Source organism: Malania oleifera, chromosome 3 (genome assembly GCF_029873635.1).
Source record: "Malania oleifera isolate guangnan ecotype guangnan chromosome 3, ASM2987363v1, whole genome shotgun sequence".
Taxonomy (NCBI): Eukaryota; Viridiplantae; Streptophyta; class Magnoliopsida; order Santalales; family Ximeniaceae; genus Malania; species Malania oleifera.
Genome location: NC_080419.1, coordinates 79,992,827 through 80,015,304, shown reverse-complemented (window position 1 = coordinate 80,015,304; position 22,478 = coordinate 79,992,827). Strand labels below are relative to the sequence as shown.

The following is a 22,478-nucleotide window of genomic DNA, read 5'->3' as shown; positions in this document are numbered from 1 at the left end:
ACCTCTTTTCCATGAATCCCTTGATGTTTTATCATTTTTTGGTCTTGCACAAGTTAATGCCGAGTTTAATACTAGGTCTCTTTTAGGTTATATTAGGTACATTGAAGTAATGGAAAAAAGAGGAGTTTGGGAATACCAAGGAGCAAAAAATTAATTAATTAATTATTTTTTTTTTGCTGATTGAGAGTTGAGATAAGTCAGAGCAGTGTGGGCTGTTGGGTGAGGAGGATAGGGCTAGAAAGGCTAATCTTTGTAATGAATTGGAGCTGCTTTTCCCTAGGGAGGAGACTCAGGAGAGGCGTTGGTGTCAAAAATCAAGGATAAGCTGGGGGAAAGAGGGGACAATGATTTTGAATTGTCTTATAGTTGAGGAGGGAAATAATATATTAAGGAGTTGGAACTTTTATTTGGATATTTTGTCAGAGATAAAAAATAGATTGGAGATGATATAATGCTCTTTTGTAATCATTTATATACAGAGGGCTAAGCATAAACTGATGATTGAGGGGCATAATTGGAGTCCTTTAAGGGTGGATAGGTGCATCTGGTTAGAATGGAGTTTTTTACATGATTGATTGAAATTACCATTTCATATTAATTTCTACTTATCCTAAAACCTCTAGATTTTAAATTTGTTTTCTATAATTCTAAATTAGATTCTATTTTACTCTTGCTTTCATCTAGCAAAACAATATTGTTTGTGAACGACATACACCATGTAATCTCATTTTGAATATTCCTAGTGAGTTCATCAATTACTAAAGCTAAAAGATAAGAGCTCAAAGCAAAACCTTGATCAACACCTATTGTGATTGAAATTCTCTAGACTCTCCACCTACAATCTTGATGCTAGTCATCACTCTATAATACATACCATTTATGACATCAGTATATCTACTGCAAATTCCCTTCCTTCCTAAAACCCATCAAAGAACTTCTCTAAGTACCTTATCATAGGCTTTTTCTAGGTTAATAAAAACCATATGCAAGTTCTGTTGCTTTTTTGCTAAAATTTTCCATTATCCTTTTTAAAAAGATGAATGGCTTATGTTGTCGATCTCGTAGGTATAAAACCAAATTGATTTTCCGAGACCCTCGTTTCCATTCTTATTCTTTGTTCTATTACCTTTTCCCACTATTACATCGTATGACCCATAAGTTCAATTCAACAATAGTTATTACACTTTTGGGTTTAGCCCTTGGTTTTATATATATGTATTAACGTGCTTTTCCTTTATTCAGCTAACATTTTCTTTGTTTTTATAATAGTATTAAACAATCTAGCTGGCCACATACTTCCATTATCCTCTTAGCTTTTCCAAACTTCAATTGGGATATTATCTGGTCCTATAGATTTCCCATTTATCTTTTTAAAAGTCATCTTAACTTCAGTGACTCAAATTTTGTGAATAAATCTCATAGTTTTAGTCTTCTCATCATTTGTCACTTTTAGGTTCAAGCTTTCAATTTGGTTTTGACTGCTTTTTTTTTTTTTTTTTTTAGAAAAAGAGGATGCATCAATTGGCTTTCAATTTGGTTTTCATTAGACAATTTATTAAAGTATTTTTGCCACCTCTCTTTTATGTCTTCTTCTATAATCAAGACAATATCAATATCATCCTTTATACATTATACGTAATCTAAATCCTTGCACTTTCTTTCTTTAGCTTTAGCAAGTTTATATTTTGTCTCTTTCCCTTTCTTTAATATCTACTTTAGCGTATAAATTATCATAAGCCCTATGTTTAGCTTCAGTAATGGCCTTTTTAGCCTTCTTGCTGGTTTATAATTTTCAAAGTTTTCTATGTTTCTACAATTTTTCCATGTTTTATATCAAATTCTTTTTGTTTATACAACCTTTTTTGGCATCTTGATACCACCACCACATTTTTTATTGTCTGAGAATCTCCCTTAAGAATCACCTAAAATCTCTTTTGCTATATTTTTAATAGAGCTAGCCAGCTTATTCCATAGAGTGTCTGCGTCTACTTTGTCTCTTATTACCCAATCACTCTCTTTGATCATTTTATTATTAAATTTTATTATAATTTCTCCCTCCAAAATTCACTACTTAATCCTCTTGCATTGCTTTATGTTGCTATTTCTTTTCCTTTTTTTTGGACTTATATCTAATGCTAGAACTTTGTGTTGTGTAGTCAAACTTTCACCTAGGATAACTTTACAATACTTACATGACAAACGATCCCCCCTCCTAGTTGAGAAAAAAACCTATTTGGCTTTTATTTTGTTTACGTTTGAAGACTATTAAGTGACCTTCTCTTTTCTTAATACGGTTATTCATTATAACCAAATCATTGAACATGGCAAAATCTAAAATTGTATCATTGGATTCATTTTATCTTCATATCCATGGCCTCTATGTATCCTCTTATAATCTTCATTGTCCTTTCCAATGTGTCCATTCAGACCAGTAGCTACGATTAGCATCCCTTGTATTATGGTATTCATATCTCCCAAAAATTGTCTTTTAAGGTTTTTGGCAAAGCTTATTTGGGGAGCATGTGCATTAATGACGTTTATAATATCTAGTCCTACAGATATTCTGATTTTATGATCCTATCCACTATTCTTTTGACATCTACATCATTATCTTTTAGATCTTTATCTACAATGATTCTTACCCCATTTTTATGTTTATATTTTTCCAGAGTACCACATCTGTGTGTGTGTGTGTGTAGGGACTTGGGAGATCCAAATACACCCTATACTCTGGCGCCAACCAGAGAACTGTTCCTCTGCTCTGTACTCTAGCAATCTAGTGTCATTATAATTATTTAAACCAAACATGAGAATGGAAATGTCTATTCATTCTAGCATTATTCTGTGTTTGCAGCCAAACAATGGAATTCCTACTTGAATTTCATTCATTCTCCATTTCATTCTTGTGTACGAAAAATGGTGTTAATTTCTTGATTTTATGTCTAGTTGGCCATCATTGCTGATCATCATCTTCTTGTTCTCAAACTGAGCAACAAGCACAAGCGATCATCTCCAAATTAAACTCTAAGGTGGTGTTTGGTAATAAAGAATTAACTCTAGAAATCGGAATCGGAATAGTAGTAAATTAAAAAAATACTATGATGTAATTGTGGTATGGTTATTTACTTATTTTATTATCATATAGAACCCTAAAAGAAGATAAAATTTATATTATTAGTATCATTAGTACAAATATATAATAGTAAATTTTACTCATTATATAATATGCAAAAGAAAGAGTAAAACACTATGGTGTAATAAAATATAATGCCATGGTGGCTGTTTTATATATTATTAGTTAACATTATTAATATAATTAGTGCAAATATATAATCGTAAAATTCTACTAATTATATAATAAAAAAAGAATAAAATATTATTGTGTAATAAAACATGATGTTATGGTGGTTGTTGTATTGTATTATTATTATAATAATAAATTATGTTACAGTGTTATCATGTATGATATTTTTATTTGCATTTAATAAATTACATATTAAAATATAATACTTATAAAATATAATATTAATAATTTAATTAAAACAAAATTATACTAATAAAAAATATGATAAAATATAATACACTAAGTATAATCGAGTACATGATTATCAAAATGATTTTAGTGTAAAAAATTGATTATTATATAGCTTAATAAAATAATATTATATAATAATTATATTTATAATATTATTATTTTATATTAAATTAATTGAATACATTTTTTACACTAACTAGACTCATTTATGATTTCTATGTTTGTATATACCGTACACTACAATACAATTTTGATTCTGATTATTTGTTGAACCAAACATAAGAGAGGAATCTGGCATTCCATTTCTGATTCCAGTGAATTCTGATTCCGATTCCAATTGTGAACCAAATGCTACCTAATAGAATCCAAGTTCCTTTGACCACCACACCATCAATTGTACTCCCTTTCTTTTAAAAAAAAAGAGGTAAAAATTGTTGGCGCTTCCATTGTTTCTTTTAGTTTCTTTTAAGTACATGGAGTTTCATTGTATTATTGCTTTATTTTTATAATTTGCTTGATTGATCTGCTATAGTTTAATTTCTCCAATAAATTTTACTACTTTCTAATTAAATAGGATGCCATTATTTAGTGTTTAAAGGGATTAGCCTAATGGTTAAACGAGAAGTAGCTGATGGAGGAATCAAAGATTCTGGCTCTACTAAGACTAATAAGAAGGAAATACTTCCATCCATGATAAAGAATAAGGAGAAGAGATCAATTGTCCACGGAAAGCTCAAGCACAAGAAGAAGCTTGAGAAGCGTAAGAAGGCTAAGGCATGTGATGCTGCTGAAAAGTTGGCTCTTGAGCTTGGCGAGGAGGTGCCTTCCCTTTCCCTGATTGATTATTTGATTGTAGTACTCAATTGTACACGTAACTTGATAATGGTAGATTCTGAAGGATTACTTCGGGAACTAATAATATTTTGGGGCCTCAATAGTTTCATGTTCTCTTTTTTTTCTTTGTTCAGCCTCCACCAAAGCAGATACCCCGGACTATCGAGAACACACGGGAGTTTGATGAGACTGTTTGCAGGCCTGATGATGAAGAGGTCATATCCTCTCTCTCTCTCTCTCACACACACACACAAACACACACACACAACACACTAATAGAAACACAAAAGACATACATACTGCTGCATAATTTTCTGTAAGTTTGAATCTCATGTTTCCACACTGCTATACAATTAACCTCATGACATCAATTTTGGTCTGGGCTGGACAGTTCATTACACCTGGATTTTTTCAGAACTTAGTTTCTCTATTCTCCTCTGTCTAACAAGGAATCCTTATGCATTTATTTTATGGTCTTGTAAATCATTAGCTATAAAAAAAATTACACTCTGCTGCTTGTGGTTGACTTATGTCACACGTGTAAAATTGCAGCTGTTTGCAGCAAATGATGCAGATGAATTTAGTTCAGTTTTGAATGATGAACACACTCCCAAGATTCTAATCACTACTTGCCGTTTCAATTCTTCTGTATGTCCTCTCCATCCTCATGTATCATTTTCATAGGGCCATTGAGCTTAATGGATGACACATTGCATTTTTAATTTTCCCCATGTTTGACGGAATTCTTGGGTTGAAAAAAAATCTCTTCTGCAAAATGATCTCTAACATGTTTATATTACCTTTGCTTTATATGTTGCTTGGTACTTAGAGGGGACCTGCTTTTATATCAGAACTGCTTTCAGTTATCCCGAATGCACAGTACTATAAGAGAGGGACTTATGATTTGAAAAAGGTGCTGGTTATTAACCTCATATGTTTTTTTTTCCCTTTTATTTTGTTGGCATAGAAGTTGACTGACATTGAATTATTGTCGTATGAACTTTTTTAACTAGAGTGTTATAATTTTTTTTCAATTCAGATTATAGAATATGCAAAACACAAGGATTTCACCTCTGTTATAGTTGTTCACACTAACCGCAGGGAGCCAGGTTTGTGGTAATTCTTGCTATCTTATAAAAGCCATATTTGCATCTTCTGTTCAAAATTTGTGGTCTTGGGTTTGAGGAGTCTTGTGCTTCTATAATTTATTTGGATTGGGAGTGTGTTTTTGTTAGCAGGACAATATATATATATATATATATATATATATATATATATATATTATCCCCACCTTAAAAATATTTGTTTTATCCCTACCCTAACCATTGTTGTTAGAAAGTTTATGTTGTGAACTGGATGGCTGCCTTGTAGATGCTCTTCTAGTTATTAGCTTACCTAATGGTCCTACTGCTCATTTCAAGCTTTCAAGACTTGTCTTGCGCAAAGATATTAAGGTATGCTGTTACTCGATGATGGTTAATTAGCATAGATCTTTTATTCTGTGTGAGCTACTACCTGCATAGCCAACAGCTAGTGAGTAATAACTATAGAAGATGTCTTTCTGATATAAACATATATATGTACGGACATGCATACATGTGTGCATGTTTTAATGTGGATGATAATGTGCTATAACACCTTGTACACAATGCTCTTGTTGTAATCCTGTATGAAATAAGGACTAGTGTTTTTCGTCCAATGGATATGGGTATGATTCTTGCTTTTACCTAGCGATTTCCAAGTATGCAAGATAGGCATACTTGCATATATGCTTGTATGCTGAAGTAGCTGGTTTGTGTTGCTTATAGGCTATGCATCCAATTAAGTGTTTGTATCATATAATCATTGGAGACATATTTAATTAGTAAAGTTAATAGAGGTAATCTGTTGAACATTCATGAGAATACACATCAATACAAGAATAAATTATCAACAGATAAGCATTGTATGCCCATGGTAATCTCTAGCATACTCATAGAAAATACACACTGTTCCTACTTTTATGCATGAAGGGATTTCAAAGTTGAATAGATTGTTTAAATATACAATTGAACAAAACTTCACTCTGTTTGGTGTTTTGTATACATTCTAATATATGTAGAAAACAAGAGTTTGCTACTTATTGGAGTTAATAATTGAAATGCAAGTGAACATGAGAGGAATATGTGGTGGGCGTTGCACTTGTTATTGACTCATTATAGTGTTTGCCTTGATTTTTAACAGGGCATCAAGGGGATGCCTACCCCGTACACAAACTGAACAAGGATCACAGGGTGTCACAAAAATCTAGAATTACATCATGATCATTCAAAAAATGCACACTGTGCCAGCTGTTACAAGTAGCAACCCACCTGATTTTTACAAATATGAAGGGGTGTAACTGAGCCTTCCAAGGCTCTACTATTTCTTTCCTTCCAAGCACACCAAAAGATGGCAAAGCTTTCCTGTTCTCTTTGGTGGCTTGAGCACCTTTCCTAGCCCAAAACTCCCATCCTGCAGAGCAGGCAGTGGTCCTTCTGCCTAGTCAAGGAGAATGCCATGCTTCAAAACTTCCTAGTTCAAGGGTGTTGTAGGAGGATGTGGTCAACTGATTTAGCATTATACATGGAAACTCCTGGTTGGTGAGGGTCAGCCCTCTTTTCCACAGGTTTCAAAGTTTAAAATCTTGTTGTGCATTGTCTTCCAAGCAAGAAAAATCATTTTTGTGGGGGCTGTTGTCTTCCAGATGTGATTCCAAGGGAGATTGTTGCAACTTGTTCCCATTGGGAAAAGTTTTCTAGAAAAAGACCCGATCATGAATCGACCATTAATCTAGAATCCATTGGGGTTCATTGGTTATATTTCAATGCTGGAACTTCTACAAATGCTATAAAAGTTAGTGAGGCGATCAAGTTCCCAAGACGCATCATTTCTAATTGTCACGGGTTGAACACTTCACACCTTGTGAAAGGCCATGCGGCACTTGCTAAAGTGCTTTGGCATAATTAATTAGCCAAAAGCATACTGAGGTTTACCATAAGAATGCATTTACAACCACTGAATGCAAAGTAAAGGGAAGTAGTTAGCAATTCATGTAAGAAAAATTAGAATCACGTAGAAAACATTGAAGCAACGTAATTCATTAACACCTCCATAGGCCATGTTGATGCCTTTTTAGTGACTGAGGCAAGGAGGCTGAACACGTTTACAAATGCTAGTGAATTTTTCAATGATTGATAAACATTCACCCTCCTCCTAAAGAGCTTTATATGGTATTCTACCTTTGACGGAGGCAAGGAGGCTAAATTCGTTTACAAATGAACACTCATCCTCCTCCTAGAGAGCTTTATATACTATTCTAGCTTTGACACTAGGAAACATGAATCTAACCGAGGATTCATACCCCTATTTTACACTTAAGGCATAAACACACTTCATGAATTGACGTTATACTATTATTTACATGATGGTTACCTATCCTATGTACACGAGGCAAATGGTCACAAGTAAGCGTAATGCCCTAAATAAGCTTGGCTCGTGGCAATCTCTCCCACTTATGAGGCCAATGTCCTCATAGAATTTGACACTAAGTACAATCGTAAGCTTCCGTTGACATTCAACTGATTTATTCGTCTCCAAGGTCTTTCGACTTCACTAAGAACCTATGCCACTTCTTCCTTGAAGATGTGAATACTTTGTTTGCAAGGATGACTTTAACTTTTCTTATGTTAGCTTAGGCTATCTTCAATGGTGCTTTGGTTGACTAACTTCTGCTTGGATCTTTAGTGTTGGTGTTGAGTGGCTGTGAAACACATGATGCACCTTCATCTAACTTGGATTCAACCTTGCAAGAGGCCTTTTCAACTTTAGCTCTCCTATATTGACCCCATAGTAATTTGATTTGTTTTTGATGGAGCTTAACAAGCACCAAGTTACCCATGTTGAAGTGCAACGGTCTTCTCCCTTGATCTGCACACTTCTTCATCTACTTGAAAGCTTTCTCTGAGTAAGCTTGGGTGATTTCTGCATTTTTTCTCCATTCTTTGGTAAAGATGTATGCGCTCAGATTCTTTCCTCTATATGGCTCCCCCATTGTGTGAGGTAAAAGTGGCTGTTGGCCTGTAACAAACTCAAAATGATTCTTTTTAGTTGTTGAACTCTTTTGGGCATTGAAACATAATTGAGCAACGTTGAGTAGCTGCACCTAATTATTTTGGTTGCTAGTGACGAAATGACGTAAGTTTTCCTCTAGTTGCCCATTGGATATCTCTGTCTGTCCATCTTTCTATGGATGGTAGCTCGAAGAGATGTCAAGTTGTGAACTGGAAATTCTGAAAAGTTTTGTCTAGTGGTTGACTATGAATCTCGAGTTTCTGTCAATGACAATGTCTGCGGAAATACCCCAATATTTCAAAATATGCTTGAAGAACATTTGTGCTATCTTCTTTATTGAAAAGTACCCTGGTGTGATGAAAGTATCGTACATTGAAAACTTGTCTATAACCACGGGTATAGACCCTGAGTCTCCAACTTTGGGTAGCTTGGTGAGAAAGTCAAGCGAGACACTCTCCCACGGTATCGTTGGTGCTCAAAGAGGCCCCAACAACCTTGAAATCTTCTTTGGATCGACCTTGTCTTGCTAGCAGGTGAGACTAGTTAAGGTATACTTGACCACTTTGTCACGCATGTGTGGCTAGTAGTACCTTTGTTTCAAAAAGCCAAAGTGAGATACCATTCTGGATGACTTGTCTCCATTGTGTCATTACACTCGCCCAATAGTGTCTTCTTTAGATCACTAGCTTGAGGGACAAAGAGTTGGTTACAATGTGTCATCAACAATCCTTCTTCTAACCAGAACCGGTGTGGTTTGCTTTCCACAAGTAGCTTTATGAGGTCTTCGGTAACTGGATCTTTGACAAGGTTCTTCTTAATGTGATCCACATTATCGTGGCAATCCTACTTACTGTCGAGTGTGTTACTATTTGTAAGGCCGCAAGCTAGATGTTCTTGCTCAGTGCATCCCACCTTCTAAATCTTTTTTATAAAATGTGTAGGTTTAATAAAGTATGGATTTTTTTTTTTTAAATTTGGGACACTGATGCTTATTGTAAAAATTTAAGGGCCTGTTTGGTATTGTTGCTGTTTTTAATTTTCTGTTTCTGTTTTTCCGTAGTGAAGAAACAAGTTATAAAGACGCGTTTGTTTATGTTGTCAGTTTTTTGTTTCTGTTGCCGATTTTCTGCTGTTTGTCAAAAAGCTGAAAACCAGATTTTATGGCTCTCAATTGTTTTGGCAACTTGTTGCCAAAAATTTCAATATCCAGAAATAGTTTTTTTGCATTAAATTATTCATTTTACACACTTTTAAATTAAAATAAAAAATAAATGATCATATGAATTTAAATATATTTAAAAGATAAGCATACATAAATTTCCAAAAATAATAATAAATCCAATTACAAAATACTTTTACTATTTCAATTGTAATGTCTAGTAAAATTTTTATTGTAAAGCAAATTTTGAAAGTAGAACAATTGAGTAAAATAATTATAATAAATTTTGTTTTTATTATAGTAAATATTTTAATATGTGCTATTTGTAATTTTATTATTTTAATCATATTTTATAATATTATTTGGTTTAAAGATGAAAATGAATATTTTTTAATTTAGTTTTTAATTTGTATTAGTTTTATAAATGTTAATCATATAGGTTGTTGGTTTTTAGTTTCTGTTTTTGGTTTTTGATTTTCGTTTCTGGTTTTCATTTCTATAATTTTTAACAGTGATACCAAACGACCCCCAAGTAATTTTGGGGTTTATTTTGGATATTTATGTGCTTTGAGGTACTTCTGTAATTTTTGATGGTCTTACTTTTGTCTTTAGGATGCGTCTGGTTTGTTGGCTAGGCTAGGCTAGGCTAGGCTTAGAACTCTCGGCCCATGTTTGATGCAACACACCAAGAAGATTGTACTGACCGAGAAGAGAGGGCTAATACCTTTTATGTGGGATATGCGTTCTCCAACAGAGCATGGTACAGGAATTTGGTGAAGCGTAATTTGTAGATTGTCTAGGAAATTAAATTTGCCAGTCAGAGCTTTGATTTTTTCATTTCACTGGCTGGAAGGCCTGGAACTTTGATTGGAGACTCCAATCGAAAATTGCCCGCTGGCAACTCCCAACAAAGCCTTGTGACCGCCGTCTGCTCTACAATTTTATGAAACTTCCTCAAACTTTTAGTAAAAATTTGCAAATTGAACAACTTTAGACTGTCAGTGAGGCACGCAAATGCAAACTCTTCAGCCCGTCCCTTGAGCTTCACCTTCGGATTCGTGTCATCGCCTTCAAAGGGTGGCAACAAGACAGAGATCTTTCCAAGCTGGAGCATATTGCTCTCCCTCTGGCTGTGACAGTGTCTGCAGCAGCAAATGAGGAAACATTTACACAGGGATTTTCAGCGATGGAGTTGGACCATTGGGCTGGTGGTGGCAGAGGCCAGATGGCAAATCAAACGCATGACAGAACAATTCTTATAGCCAGAGCAATCTAATCCAGTCCAGACCTGTCAACCTTAGCCACCAACCAAACGCACCCTTACGAGTTTATTTGTTTCCTGTTAATATAGGCTTACGATGCAAATGGTTATTTATTTTGAATTAATTGAATTACTTAACTTCTTTTTTCTCATTTCTCTCTCTCTCTCTCTCTCTCTCTCTCTCTCTCTCTATTGTATTAATCCCCTCCTCTTGTTCTTACATTTCTACTTCTGGTCCTCTTTTCTAATTACTTAACTTCTTTTTTCTCATTTCTCTCTCTCTCTCTCTCTCTCTCTCTATTGTATTAATCCCCTCCTTTTGTTCTTACATTTCTACCTCTGGTCCTCTTTTCTTCTGTTTGTCTCTCTTTTATTCGTTTCTTCCCTTAATTCTTCTCTAATATCCTTTGTTTTTATTTATTCTTTTTCTTTCTTATGTTCTCCCTTTCCTGTCCTAACTCAGTTCAGCTTTGATGTCTCTGTTTCTTTTTCCCAGATTGGTGAAGCAAACACACATTTTGTTTTTGCAATGGTCTTTCTCTTGGAATATTTGGAGTTGGTTTTTAGGTGCTTGTGGGGAACTTTGCGTGTGCTCTTTTTTTCTTTGGAGAGTTTTTTCCCTTAGAAGATCAAGGGCTTTCTTTGGTGGTAGGAAGGATGGGAAGATACTTGGAGCTGTGAATTTTTGCTGTAGTGAGGTGCATTTGATTGGAGTGGACTGCTAGATTCACTGATTGGAGGAAGATGTCTTAGTACTTGGAGTGGTGCATGGTTATCTTCTTGGATTCTTTATGTTGCTTGAATGTTGGTTTGCATAGATGGGCGCAGCTGATTGATATGCAAGAAATTGGATGGCTTTGTTAAACTTTGCAATGTTTGTTGTTCTTTGCTGCTTTTATTTTCTGGAGGAGGATTATCTTGCCTACCATTTAGTTTATTTCTTTCCCGTATCTTAATAATATTTATGCTTTTATCCAAAAAAACCAAAAAAAAGAAAAGAAAAAAGAAATGGTGCAAAGGGATGCTGGGTGGGGCCTCATTTAACAATTCAAAATTTCTTTTAAATCAATTTAAAAAAATGCTTGAACTTGAGGGAGTTTAACATCTTGAAAAATTTTAGTTTGGCTTTTTCCAAAACACTAAAAACCCATGGAGCGGGCTTTCAAACAAACTTCCTATTCCAAATTTTCAAATCTTTCCATGATCATATACTGCACTTTGAAGAAATAAAAGAAAAACTCAAATTATGGGTCATGCAAGCCACCTGGCAATGAAGAAGAAAACAATTTATTGGATTTCTCACCCTTAGCACAAACAGCTCCTTTTAGGTATACTCATATCCTCCATACCAAATGATCATTTATATAGCTTTTATGATGGGCAGCTGTCACAAAAAAATAAAATAAATAAAAAGTAAACTTTTTTGTGGAATTTCAATTCCAAATCAGCCTCTAAGGGTGCCCATTTTGCTTATTCCTTTCATCCAAATTATCTGTTTTATTCAGTTACCTTTAGCCAGGAGTGGATTTAGGATTTGCATTCAAAGGGTGCAAAATTTAGGAAAATCTTCATACTTGTAAATGGGGGCAAACTTGGAGAAAGATAATTTTGATAGCATTTTTGGAAGATTGCGCTAGTCCCTTATTGGATCTGCTCAACTGGTCCTATGTTCACATCTCCTAGTTTTTTTTTTTTTTTGATCAGCAATGTTCACTTCTTCAAATATAATAAAATTCTAACAAAGATGAGATTGTAGTGCATGCCACTGGCTTCTCAAAGATTCGAACAATTTAATTTGCCTTTGATGCCTCTTTATGAAGTTTAGGGGTACAAGATCAAGTTAAGTCAGTTTTAAAGCCTCCTTCTGGTACCAATTATTATACCAAATATTTACTCCTGCCACACATTACTTTCATTAAGATGTAACTTGGGATGAGGTAGCCTAATCATCCGAAGTAAACTGGAAGCTGGTTTGATTTGCAGATTGGGTTCTTCCAAGTCTAATAAATAGGAACTAGGTGTGGTTCTTGTTTTGGTTTTTTTCTTTGGATTGAGCTGAACTGCATTGAGAATCAAACTGTTCCAAATATATAAATTCAATTATTAAAAAGTGTGAGTTGTTGCAGATTGAATGAATTTTTTTGAATTACTTTTCAAATTTATATTGCTTGCAGGGTCATGGAAATCCCACTAGTCACGAGCCTGAGCTGGTATTGACAAACTTCAGAACAAGCTTGGGTCATCGAATTGGAAGGTTGCAAATACTTGTTTTTCTAATCAAAGAACTTTAGGCACCATCTCTCCCTCTCTCTCTCTCTCTCTCTCTCTCTCGTCGGAAGTTTGCATCTTATTTGTTTGTATATGTGTGTTTGTGTGTGTGTGTGTTTCTTACCCTTTTTTTTCATTGTTGTTTTTTTGGTCTAGGATGATACAGTCACTTTTCCCCCGAGATCCAAATTTTCGTGGTCGGCGAGTTGTGACTTTTCACAACCAGAGAGACTTTATATTCTTTCGTCATCATCGGTGACTTTCCATTGCATAGAGTGCCTTATTTTTTGTTCTTGCTTTGAGATTTTTTTTTAAATGGCAATTTCATTTTATTAATTTGCTATTTCATGTTTAGGTACATTTTTGAAAGTAAAGAAAGCAAACCTAGTGACCCAAAAGATAAAAATGGAAAGAATGCGAGTGGTGAAAGCACTTCTAAAGGGAAATTAGTAGCCCGCCTTCAGGTTTGAGTTTTTGTAATTCATTTGATTAGTTGGTATGCTGTGATTATGGATTTAAATTATAATATTGATTTTTTTAGTTCTTGATTGGCGTGGATTTATAAATGAGCTACACTTTTTGCTAAAACTGTGACTAGTGAACCTGCTGAAGCCATTGGGTTGGTTGGATTGCTTTGTCAAATTGGTGATCGAACCAATGTTAGCATGACATAGTAACCAAGGTTATTCAAATTGGAATCATACGTAGGATCACTAGTATGGTTGGCAGGACCAGATTAAGGATTGTAAGATTCTACTAACTAGGGCATTGAGGGGATGCTGCCCAAACATCAAACAATGGAAATCACTTCCATTGCAGGTTGTAAAAAACAAAAAGAAAAAAAGAAAAAATCAAGAGTTACTAGTGTCAAAACCATAAATAAACAACTGTGCCATCTGGCCACAGTAGCAGTCCTTTGCCATTTTAGTAGTATGCATGGGCGTGGGTGATCCTTCAAAAGCTTTTGTATTACTTTCCCTCCAACCAAACCAAAAGATGTCAAGGGGAATGAGGGACAAAGCTTTGTTCCTCTCTTTGCTTGAATGGATACGTTTCCAGGTCCATAGCTTTTCTTTCACCCTTTTGGCAGTAACTCACTGATGTTTTGGTGTGAAAAGCCCAAGTCCCAAAGGAGTCTGGTCCAAGAGCAGTGTGAGAGGATGTAATGAATGGATTCAGCACTTTTAAAACACAAAAAGCACCTGTTAACAAGAGGCAGACCCTTTTCTACAGGTTATCCAGAGTTGCTCCCACATAAAGAGAGTACCTTTTTGTTGGGGCAGCTGTTCTCCAAATGGGCGTCTAGGGAAAGTTGCTGTAAATTTCTGCCCGTGGATAATAAAATCTGACTGTAAATCTAGCATTCTGGCTCAGGATCCACTTGCTTAGTAGGGTTCCACACTAGGCATATGCACAAGTTACCATAATAGTTTGTAAGATGTTCAATTTCCCAGTTGAAAGCATTTCTAATCAAGGGAAACTTCCAGAAAAATCCGTTGGTCAGAAATTTGAAGAAGGGCATCATTGTCACAAGCCAAGCTAAAAATAGAAAGAACCTAATGCATAGGGGAGAATGGCTGCACAAGATATCATGCCGAAAAAAGAATATATCCCGTTTCCTCCACTTGGAAGTGATGAAGAAGAAAAAAAATCATCGTGCCCTTTCCTAATAGATTTCCAAACTCCAATACCATGTGCTCCTCACCCAGCTTTAGTGATCTGACCATAGTGTTGGCAACATATTTTGAAGTGACCCCCCCACCCCCCCCCCCCCCCCCCCCCCAAAAAAAAAAAGAAAAAGAAAAATGATGATCTATCTCTTTCTGAATCTCCAAAGCAATTCCCAAGGAAGGGCTTTGTTGAAAGTAGACAGAAATTTGATTTGTAAGCCTCCATATCCTGTAGGTTGTTTATCCCACATCCATTGTAATTGTTTCTTTCATTAATAAATTTGTTTTGTTATAAAAAAAATGACCCATAGGTTGTTTAATGGCCCCCAATTTAACTAGATACTTGAAATCCTCTCCTAAACTCCCCCAGAGGAATCATTTTTGAATTCCCTCAACTTTCTAGCAAATGAGCAAGGGACTGGAAAGAGTGACATCTATTAAACCGGGAGATTGGTTAAGATGCTTCTAAATTGGGCAAGTATCACACCTTCAGACAAATAATTCCTCTTCCAACTGGCCAGGTCTCTTTCATTGATGGGATCCCCAACTCCTTGTCTTCGAATTTAGCTCCGAGAGGGTGATGATGGTAGGAGATTGGAAAAACTTCCAGTTTGCAGCTGAAAAGGCCCACAAGGAAAGTCCCTTTGGTGCTGGCCCAAAGAGGAATCAGTCACTTCTTCCCAGATTCACCTTCACGCCTTTGACTGCTTCAAACCTGAGAAATATGCATCTAAGATTGAGGATTTGCCAGGGATCCTCTTCACAAAAAATGATGGTAATGTCCATGAAGAGATGGAAGCGTCCTTTTCTCTTCCCTTTATTCCAATACTAAAACCTTTAAGAAGGCCTTCTTTTGAAGCCTTGTCAACAAGAGATTCACTCTTCCATAACTAAAATTAACAATAAGGGGAGGGGGGATCACCTGCCTTAGACCTCTAGTAGAGTGAAAAAAGTCTGAAGGGCAGTCATTGATGAGCACTGAAGATGTTGGGTTTGAAACGGATTGCTGGATCCACATACACCAAAGATCTCCGAAAGCTATTTCTTTTGAGAATGTTGTGAGGAAAAGTCCAGTTAACATATTTGAAAACCTTCTCCATGTTGAGTTTACAGACCACCGAAATCTTCCTGCCTTTATTATAGGTGTCCACAACTTCATTAGCAATTAGGGCTGCCATGATCTGCCTGCCTGCTTCAAATGCATGCTGATGCTGGTCAATAACCTCTGGATTGCTTTCTTCAGCCTTGCAGCAAGGACTTTGGATAGGATCTTACCAACTAGAGTCATAGCACGGAAGTCCTTAATGTTGAAAGCTTCAATTTTCTTGTAACAATTGTGGAGTTAATGCTTCTAACAAGTATGCCTGTTTAGGAAAATAATTAAAAATGCTGACAATGTCTTGTTTAAGGAGTCCCCAATTTGCTTGAAAAGAAAAACTAAAGTAAAACCATGAGGGCCATCTTGGTACAAAGATCTTTTGTAGAATTCAACAATGCCACTTTTGATATCCTTCTTTGATACCATTAAGGATCACATTCTTTTCCATGTGTTGTTTCGGAATGCACTCTTATTCCACCATTCCTTTACCTTTAGTCCCTTTAATTTTGAGACAGCCCCAAAAATTGCTTTAGTCTCAAAATGGAGAGAAGAACACCATTTGTTTATCCAGATCTCCAAAACATCATGTTTAAGGCACATGATTTCGAAATGGAAAGGGGTTGCCCCTACTTTGTACATCTTGTATCCAGAAGGATGGGGAAGTAGTCTGAATTAGGTCTAAGGAGAATCTTTTGAGAAGCCTTAGTGAAATGTTCTTCTCAACCTCTGAAGATGTGGATCCTATCAATTCTCAAGAAAGAGGTAGTTACCCTAGAATCCTACAATTTGAAGGAGCCGCTAGAGAAAGGCAGATCAATGAGGGCATTCACAGTGATAAAATTGATGAATTCTCTCTTGCTAGTGGTCTACTAGGTGCTCCCACTTCTTTCATGAGGGTGCAAGACCATATTGAAATTCTCCTAGTAACCCAAGGGGCATCACGATTTCCTTTAACCTCCAAGAGCTCATACCACAAGAGCATCCTCTGCATCCTCTAGAGGGTCCTTCACGTGGCCTATAGACACTTGTGATAATCCACTTAAAGTTATCTTCTAGGTTCCTTAACAGGCAGGAAGCTGGGCTGGAGTTAATTGAGTGATCAAGCGTGTCAATCACTTCATTTTTTTATAAAATAAGAATTCCTCCTGCATTTTCATTTGCCCAAGGGAAATTCATCTGCAGTTTTTATGCCCCCATAAGCTGTCAACCTAAAAATTGTTTATGGTTTCAGTTTTCATTTCCTGTAAACCCCTCTCGAGTGTTTAAGAAAAGAAGTTAGAGCCCTTTTAGAAACATATTAAGGCCCCAAGGCCCCTTGCATTCCAAGAGATAATTTCCTCAGCATGGATTAACTGAAGTACCTTGACTGCTGCCAGCCTTTACCAAGTTTGAGATCTATGACCTTAGTTATAATTTACTTGAAAATTCCAATTGTTTGAGTTCCCTGCTAGCATCCTTCTTACTATTGCCCAGAGGATTTTTAGCTGAAAAGTTGGATGAAAAGAATTATGTTTAGTGGTCTAAGGCTGTTTGGGTTTTATCTAATAGGATTAGGAAAATTTGACCACTCATTCCAATTTGTTCCTCCTAATGAGAAGAGAAAAGAAGTGTGTGTACTTGGAAGATGCTTTGATTGTTTCACACTTGTGGAACTTGATTGCATCGATATGCATATATTTAGATGCATGCAAGGAGACTTGGGAATGTGCCAAGTTTCTGTACTCTTGTAACATTCCACGTATGTATGATTTATTCTAGGAGTACTTTCAGCTACAGTAGGGAGATGGGAGCATTACAGAGTATTTTGGAGAGATAAAACATATCCATTAGGAGCTTAACATTGTGCAACCTATACTCATAGATGTTCGTGAGATGCAAAAGTAGAGGAAGTAGATGACAGCTCTTTGAGTTCTAGTGGGTTTGAAACCGGAGTTTAAGTCAACCAGGTCCTAGACTCCTAGATACTTGGTAGTTCAAAGTTGCCATCATTTGTTGATGTTTATTCTTATGTCCTTCGTGCTTCCTTCAGCACACATTCTTCTACTTTTTGCATTTGACTTTGAGAGTACAACCTTCGCCATGCATTGTGATACTAGTTTTCAACCAAGCATCTATAGAAGATATAGAGGTGGTTCAAGCGGTCGTGGTGGAAGAGATGGATGAGGTAGAGACACTCTCGCAAGTGTGCTCATTGTGGACGAGATGGTCATACTATTGAGCATAGTTGTCAAAAGCGTGCCTCCTAGGCGTGAGGTGCAAACAGGCTAGGAGGCCAGCGCCTCATATCATGCGAGGCGAGGCGACCTATAAGAGGTAAGATGAGGTGCAATGAGGCGCAGCAGGGCGTCATGCGACGTGAGGCGCGCCTTGAAGTTTTTGAGCCTGTTAAATAAAGAAGTAGCCAAAGGCCAACGCTCTAGCCCTCATTCAATTCGAACCAGTAGAGCCCTAGCTCTTTTCGCCCCCTAGAAGCCCCACGACCCTTCGCAAGTTCGTCTTGCACTGTTGCACATTTTGAACCAGCAGGAGCCTTCGCGAGCCTTCGAACCAGCAGCATGAGTCGTCTTCGAGCCTTCGAACCCACATGAGTCTTCTTCGAGCCTTCGAACCAGCAAGAACCTTCGCATTTCGTCTTCTACATTTCGAACCAGCATGACCCTTCGCGAGTGTTTCTTCCACATTTCGAAACCGCAGGAGCCTTCGCAAGTTCGTTTGCGAGCCTTCAAACCAGCAATGTGAGTTCGTCTTTGACATTTTGAACTAGCAGCTAGCTCGTCTTTCTGCTACCTGCTTCCTTCTGCCGACTGCCTGCTTCTTCTTCTTCTTCTTCTGCTACCTGCTACTTCTTATAATATTATATGTATCTGGTGCCAGCTGCTGCTTAGTTTTTTGTTTTTTTTGTTTTTTTTTTTTGCAGTTAGGCTACCAAGTGTTAAATCTTAAATGGATTCTGGAAATGGAAATTGTACCTCTACAAAGAAAGATCCTGCATGGCAGTATGCACATTTGGATGATAACAAAAATAGGAATAATTTGACTTGCAATTTTTGTGGCAAAGTCACAAGAGGAGGAATATTTCGGGCAAAACAACATATTGTCGGAGGATTTAGAAATGTAAAAGAGTGCTCTAAGTGCCCTGCTCATGTACGCAAGGAGATTAAGGAGTATATGTTGAAGAAATATATAGAAAAGGAGGAAAATGAGTTATTGTCCGATTTTGATGACATATATCATTATGGTGAAGATGAAGAAGATGAAGTTCATGATATTGACACTTGTGGCAAGAGAGTGCTTACTGATGGAAGTAGAAGTTGAAGTCAAAGTTTATACCAATCCAACTTGAAGAAACCAAAACAGAAGGGACCTATAGACATGCTTTTTACTCCTAATCCAAAGAATGCGGTTAAAGTTAGGAAAGAAGGGAAGATGAAGCAAACATCAATAAATGAGGCATAGAAGAAGTAATTAAGAAAAAAGGCAATGACAGATTTTGCTAGGTGGATGTATGATGCTGAAATACCATTTAATATTGTACGTTTGAGCAACTTTGCAATGATACTTGAATCAATTGGTTAATATGGTCCTGGAATAAAGCTACTTAAATATTATGAAGTGAGAGTTCCTTTCTTAAAACAGAAAGTTAGTCGAATGAAAGAATTGTTGAAGGTCCATAAGGAGGAATGGGCAAAATATGGCTGCTCAATTATGTGTGATGGTTGGAGAGATTCAGTTGCTAATAAGGACATAATAAACTTCTTAGTGAACTCTCCAAAGGGATCACCGTTCATAAAGTCTATTGATGCTTCTAATCTTGTCAAGAATGCAGATAGAATGTTACTTGATGAGATGGTAGAGGAAATTGGAGAATCAAATGTGATTCAAGTGGTAGATAATGCTTCAAACTATGTTGCAGCAGGGAGATTGTTGGAAGCAAAGAGACCACATTTATATTGGACGCCGTGTGCTGTCCATTGTCTCGATTTAATATTGGAGGATATTGGGAAGATGCCTTCAATTCATACAACTTTGAAAAGGCAATGTTTTCGAATGGTTATATTTATAACCGTGTTGGTGTGGTGAACTTGATGAGACATTTCACTAGAGGAAAGAACTTACCAAGGCCTGCAGTTACAAAATTTGCAACTGCCTTCATCACCCTTCATTCAATCCACCTTCAAAAGAACAACTTGAGGAAGATGTTTACATTTGAAGATTGGAATACTACTAAATGGGCAAAGGAGGCAGTTGGCAAAAGAGCAACTAGTATTGTTTTGATGCCTACCTTTTGGAGTACCATTGTCTATGCTCTTAAGTTGATAGATCCACTTGTTCGTGTACTCCGTTTGGTTGATGGGGAAAAGAAACCTGCAATGGGATACATTTGTGAAGCAATGGATAGGTCTAAGGAAGCCATAACTAAGGCTTTCGGTGAGAGAGAGGATAAATTCAAGGAGGTATTTGAAATTATTGATACGAGGTTGGGACACCAACTCCATCAACCATTGCATGTAGCTGCACACTACTTGAACCTGAAATTTTTCTATTCAAACCCCGACATTTTGCAAGATGAAGAAATTATGGCGGGTTTGTACAAATGTATTGCAAGGTTACTGCGAGCCCTTGAAATGCAAGATAAAGTTGTACATGAGTTGGGAAAATACAATAGCGCTAGTGGCATCTTTGGAATTAATTTGGCAGTGGGGCAAAGGAAGATGCAAGCACCAAGTAAAGTGGCATTTTTACTACCACTTTCTTTTTAAAATTATTTTTGCTATTACCTAGTAGGTATTCATTTTAAATTTATTTTATGACAACGCAATGGTGGATGTCATTTGGATCATCAACTCCAAACTTGTAAAAGTTTGCTATGAAAATTCTTAGCCTCACGTGTAGTGCTACCGGCTGTGAAAGAAATTGGAGCATATTCCAACATATAGGTCATTAGTATATCATGGATTAATTATTAAAGAACATGAACTACCAGTCTACTACTTTTTAGAATCATTATTTATCATATTACTTAAAACCTTTTGCAGCTTCATTGCAAAAGGAGAAATAGGCTATCCCAGCAACGCTTGAATGATTTGGTATTTGTGAAATATAATCGAACTCTGAGGCGTCGATATGACAAGCGTGACACCATTGATCCCATCTCCTAAAGGACATTGATGATAGTAATGAGTGGTTGGTTGGTAGGATGAATGGCAATTCTGATGAGGATGATGAACTTGTGTTTGAAGATGATATTTTGAATTGGTATTCTGTTGCTAGAGCTGCTGGACTAAATAACCCCCCTCATCACACTAGATCAAGAGTAAGGGCAAAATGTCAACATCGTCTAGAGGAAGAGCTTCATCTAGTAATGTAGCCAGTGCTAGGGGCCAGACCACAATGTTGGAACTTGTAGATGAGGATGAAATCGAAGTGGATAGTGTAGAGGAGACAGAAGAGGGAAAAGATGTTGGAGAAAACACTTCTGGTGATGAAGAGGAAGATGATGATATCTTGACAGACTTAGTTGATGATGTGTGATAACTGATGATTGAGGAGGATATTTAGATTTTAGACTTTGAAATCTTTTATTGTACTATTTTATTTTGAAGTTGAACTATGTTGAATTGTTGATGCTTTTGGCCTCGGCAATTTCATTAAATTTTCATTTTGCTATTGAATGTTTTGACATTTTAAAATCTAATATTACTAGATATTCATATGTTCGTATATCAATTACCCCAAATAGGCATTTTACAACATTTTAATAGGTGAGGCGCGCGTCTTTGCCTCGCGCCTCGGCTTCACACACCCTTTGTGCCTCGGCTTGCCTTGCGCCTCTGATTACTATGCTATTGAGTTGTGTTGGGATCTCCATGGTAAACATTGACGTGTTGCCAATGCAATCACCATCGACACCACACCTTTGGGTCCAAGTGGGGAACAACGTACTATATCTATGTCAGAGAAAGAGGATTCTAAGTTTAAGCAGTAGCAAGCATCACAACTTGCTTGTCATCTAGTACTTCTTGTCCTAGTCCTTGTGTTATAGACTCTGTTGCCATTGGTCATATCATAGATATACTTAATTTCTTCTATTCTCTAGTATTCTAAAAACTTACCACATGTCTTTCTTGCTGATGGATCCACCCATGCGATTAAGGGAATTGGGACGGTAAATCCGACTTCCTCTATCCTTCTATTTTATGTACTCCTAAGTTTGTTTTCAATCTTATGTCAGTTAGCAAGGTTACCAAATCCATGAATTGTTTAGTAACATTTTTCCCAGATTCTGTGGTCATTTAGGATTTGAAGATGAGGAACACATTTGACAGAGGGCATGAAGTCGGTGGACTTTATTACTTTGAGCCGCAATCTCCTCCTATTGCTTGCCCTACTGTTGCCACACCTCTCCAGATTCATGGTGTCTTGGTTATCCTTTGTTGCAAAAGTTGAAAAGTCTAGTCCTTGATTTGAGTTCTATGTCTAGTCTTGGTTGCAAGTCTTGTCAGTTGGGAAAGAATCTTTGTGTCCCTTATGCTTCCCTAGTCAATAAATGGGCAACAAAT

The 22,478-nt window shown here is 36.5% G+C and overlaps 1 protein-coding gene across 3 annotated transcripts in view; it reads left to right on the top strand.

Moving 5' to 3' along the window:
• LOC131152020 (uncharacterized) overlaps positions 1–22,478 on the top strand; it is a 50,741-nt gene that overhangs the window by 5,531 nt on the left and 22,732 nt on the right. For all 3 annotated transcript variants that reach the window (XM_058103583.1, XM_058103581.1, XM_058103582.1), the window contains 9 exons: positions 4,125–4,354; positions 4,504–4,584; positions 4,922–5,017; positions 5,199–5,282; positions 5,409–5,478; positions 5,741–5,823; positions 13,056–13,135; positions 13,306–13,404; positions 13,505–13,613. In XM_058103583.1, coding sequence (XP_057959566.1) covers positions 4,145–4,354; positions 4,504–4,584; positions 4,922–5,017; positions 5,199–5,282; positions 5,409–5,478; positions 5,741–5,823; positions 13,056–13,135; positions 13,306–13,404; positions 13,505–13,613 — 912 coding nt within the window. In that variant the 5' untranslated portion in view covers positions 4,125–4,144. The remainder of the gene's footprint in view (positions 1–4,124; positions 4,355–4,503; positions 4,585–4,921; positions 5,018–5,198; positions 5,283–5,408; positions 5,479–5,740; positions 5,824–13,055; positions 13,136–13,305; positions 13,405–13,504; positions 13,614–22,478) is intronic.